The sequence below is a fragment of the Ptychodera flava genome, chromosome 4 (assembly GCF_041260155.1).
Source record: "Ptychodera flava strain L36383 chromosome 4, AS_Pfla_20210202, whole genome shotgun sequence".
Lineage (NCBI taxonomy): Eukaryota > Metazoa > Hemichordata > Enteropneusta > Ptychoderidae > Ptychodera > Ptychodera flava.
The window spans coordinates 22,369,279-22,372,150 of NC_091931.1; the positions used below are offsets into that span (position 1 = coordinate 22,369,279).

Below are 2,872 nucleotides of genomic sequence, written 5' to 3' on the forward strand. Positions count from 1 at the left end.
AGGTACATCTGTAAATCATTAATATTAATTAATCTCATCAGGGATTTTTGCCATGTTTGTAAAAGACAGCTTATCGTTCTACTTCCAAATTCACTTTGAAATACCCTGTTCAGCTGTGTTCATCATTTCGATACAGACTGTGCATGTGCATGTAATGTCCGTGGTTTAGTCCCGATCCGAATTCAATCATCAACAAATACATAACATACTGTACACAATATATTCCGTTTGCATAACTTGTACAGTTTATTTGAACATACTTTGGGTAAAAATGAAAGAAATGTGTGTTTAATAGAACAAAATAACGAAAGTATTTGATCAAATCTGTATTTTCTAAAATAAAATGAATAATTATTGCGCAATGGGAAAACAGACAATTGCGATTTGCATTTCAGGACGAAAACTTCACTTGATGATAATGAATTCATTTTCTACTAAATTGACGATCACTTTAACATTCAGAACGTCTACTTCATGACGAACCAAATCAGACAAAGAATAAAACGTAACTGCGTTCTTATAGACGTCATACAAACTGAGATCAAATTTAATTTGTCACTATAACTTTTCTCTTTTATTTTTGTCTTTCTGCCCAAGGTTCGAACGCAGTAATGTACCAAATGCTAGAAAAACTAATTACTTTTGTAAGTCGGTTTTGAAAATCCCGTCTTCAAATGCCGTATAGGTAGAAATTTAAAATGTTTCATTTATAAAAGCTTATTGATTAAGCACAAAAATTATGGCAAACATTTTAAGACTTTCTGATGCATGTTGTGATGTCTGTATTGTTATTAGTATTTTGCAATAGTTTGTGAAGCTGTTGTCGAGAATATGTATCATATGCGAATTACTTCATCCTTTATGTGACCTTATAGACACTGCTGCTGAGGGAATGTGCTTGGCTAAAGTTCTGTTGATATCAGTAAGAAATGTCTCATGGCAGTATGGCGTCGGTGAACTCTCTGAAACCTCTCATTCTCCTGATTCAACTCATAACACAACAGCAATTTCGTTTCCACCCTTCTTTTGTTTAGACGGATTCACAAACTAAGATAGAAATTTTACAGTATATCAACAGCGATAGAAATTATGGTGCGGATATAATATTTCCTATTCATCTGTCAACTGTAGATGGTCAGGACACGCTCACTGGGAAAAACACTACAACACACAAGAAGTCAAATCTGTTTAAACATGTTTATTATTAAAAAAGGTCAGCCAATATAAATATATACAATATCCAATAAATATGAACCTAAATGACAACTGCAGCATCGACGAAATAAAAATTTAATATAAGAGTAACGTGAGTCTAGTTTCCGCGACCGGTAGCGATGACTTGATGTGTAGTGGCGGCGCAGGCATCGCAGGGAAAGTTGAGGCGTTTTCTGATTCGAAGAAGCTGTGCACGGCGACGTCTAAACCAGTCCTGTAAGGTTATAGAGAATATGAGTTGGTGATTTGCTTGATTCAAATATTGCTGAAAACATGGTTAGATGTCTCTTCATTCAAATGAAAAAGCCGTAAGGAATTCAGTTTCAGAGTAGTTGAAAGAACAACTTACATTGACAAGGTCGAGGCTCAATCCGGTGACTCTTGCCAATCTTCGTCTGGTCACATGACAGGGGTAGCGTTGTCTTCGGAACGTAGCTTCTAATATCTCTTCATTTTCATCGGTAATGTCGAAATCACACATGTGGATGTGGGTGGCGATAGATAGAGGAGACGGTAGTGATGAGATGTCAGGTGTTAAACCAGTAGCTGAAGGCGTCTCTGATCTGCCAACGGGGTGGTAGTCCACACTTGGCGGGGAGAGCGTAGGGATGACGTCATCGTCTTCTCCATCGTAGCACTGGTACTGAGATGTATCGGACATTGGTTCATCTGCAAGACAAATTAAATAAATATTGCTGTCATTCATTCCCAAAGGGCGAGAACGACAGTTATCATATGAACTGAATTTAACCAACGTACTGTTTTAGTATTTAGATTATCTTGTTTTCTCGATACTGGGCAATGATTGGCTAATGGCGAGTAAGAACGCTTACGCTGCACTGGAAAAACTAGATTTGCAAATGTAATCCCAAACAAGACGTTCAGTGTGGAACCTACTAAATTTAATCTTTGCTACACCCACCTGCAAAGCCAAGTTCGTCCAGGATTTCATCGAGTTCGGTCCTCGAAGACGGGACGGTGAATATTGCGTTGGCTGGAGACCGGAAAGATGACAGCTGAGTGGTTGCAAACATGGCCTCTATGTCGACATCATCTTGCTGATAGGGAACGAAGGGAAGGCGATGATGTGATGCGGTATCCATGGTGATAAGATTGACTTGGTTCAAGAAGTACGTCTGGACACTTTGACACAGAAGATCATCAAATCTTGCTCCACACTATGAAGGCTGAATTTGGATTAGATAACATAGTTTTGCATTGGCTTTCATCTTATCTAAGTGATAGAACACAAAGAGTACTGATATCCGACAGTTTGTCTGAAAAGTGTGGTATCAGATTTGGTGTTCCACAGGGATCTTGCCTTGGACCGGTTCTGTTTACAGCTTATTCAAGTACATTGTTCCACGTCAGTAACAAACACTTATTATACAGTCATTGTTATGCAGACGATACACAGCTCCTGAAAGTGTTTGCACCGAGAGCTGATGATGAGACCACAGCACTTGAATGTGTACAAAACTGTGTTTGTGATATTCAAAATTGGATGTTGGAACATAGGTTGAAACTTAATGATAACAAAACAGAAGTTGTGATTTTTGGTACCAAACAACAGCTCACCAAATTAACTTGTGACTATGTTCAAATTGGTAAAGACAGAATTAAAATTGTTAACAAGCCTCGTAATTTAGGAGGATAT

General features: G+C 38.0%; 1 protein-coding gene across 1 annotated transcript; it reads right to left on the reverse strand.

Moving 5' to 3' along the window:
* Window positions 1-1,248: 1,248 nt before the first annotated feature.
* LOC139131196 (uncharacterized) lies at window positions 1,249-2,350 on the reverse strand. The gene is made up of 3 exons (XM_070697163.1): window positions 2,138-2,350; window positions 1,565-1,884; window positions 1,249-1,429 (listed from the first exon to the last, which is right to left on the reverse strand). The coding sequence occupies exons 1-3, from the start codon at window positions 2,316-2,318 to the stop codon at window positions 1,313-1,315; spliced, it is 618 nt and encodes a 205-aa protein (XP_070553264.1). The 5' UTR covers window positions 2,319-2,350; the 3' UTR covers window positions 1,249-1,312.
* Between the last annotated feature and the right edge of the window lie 522 nt (window positions 2,351-2,872).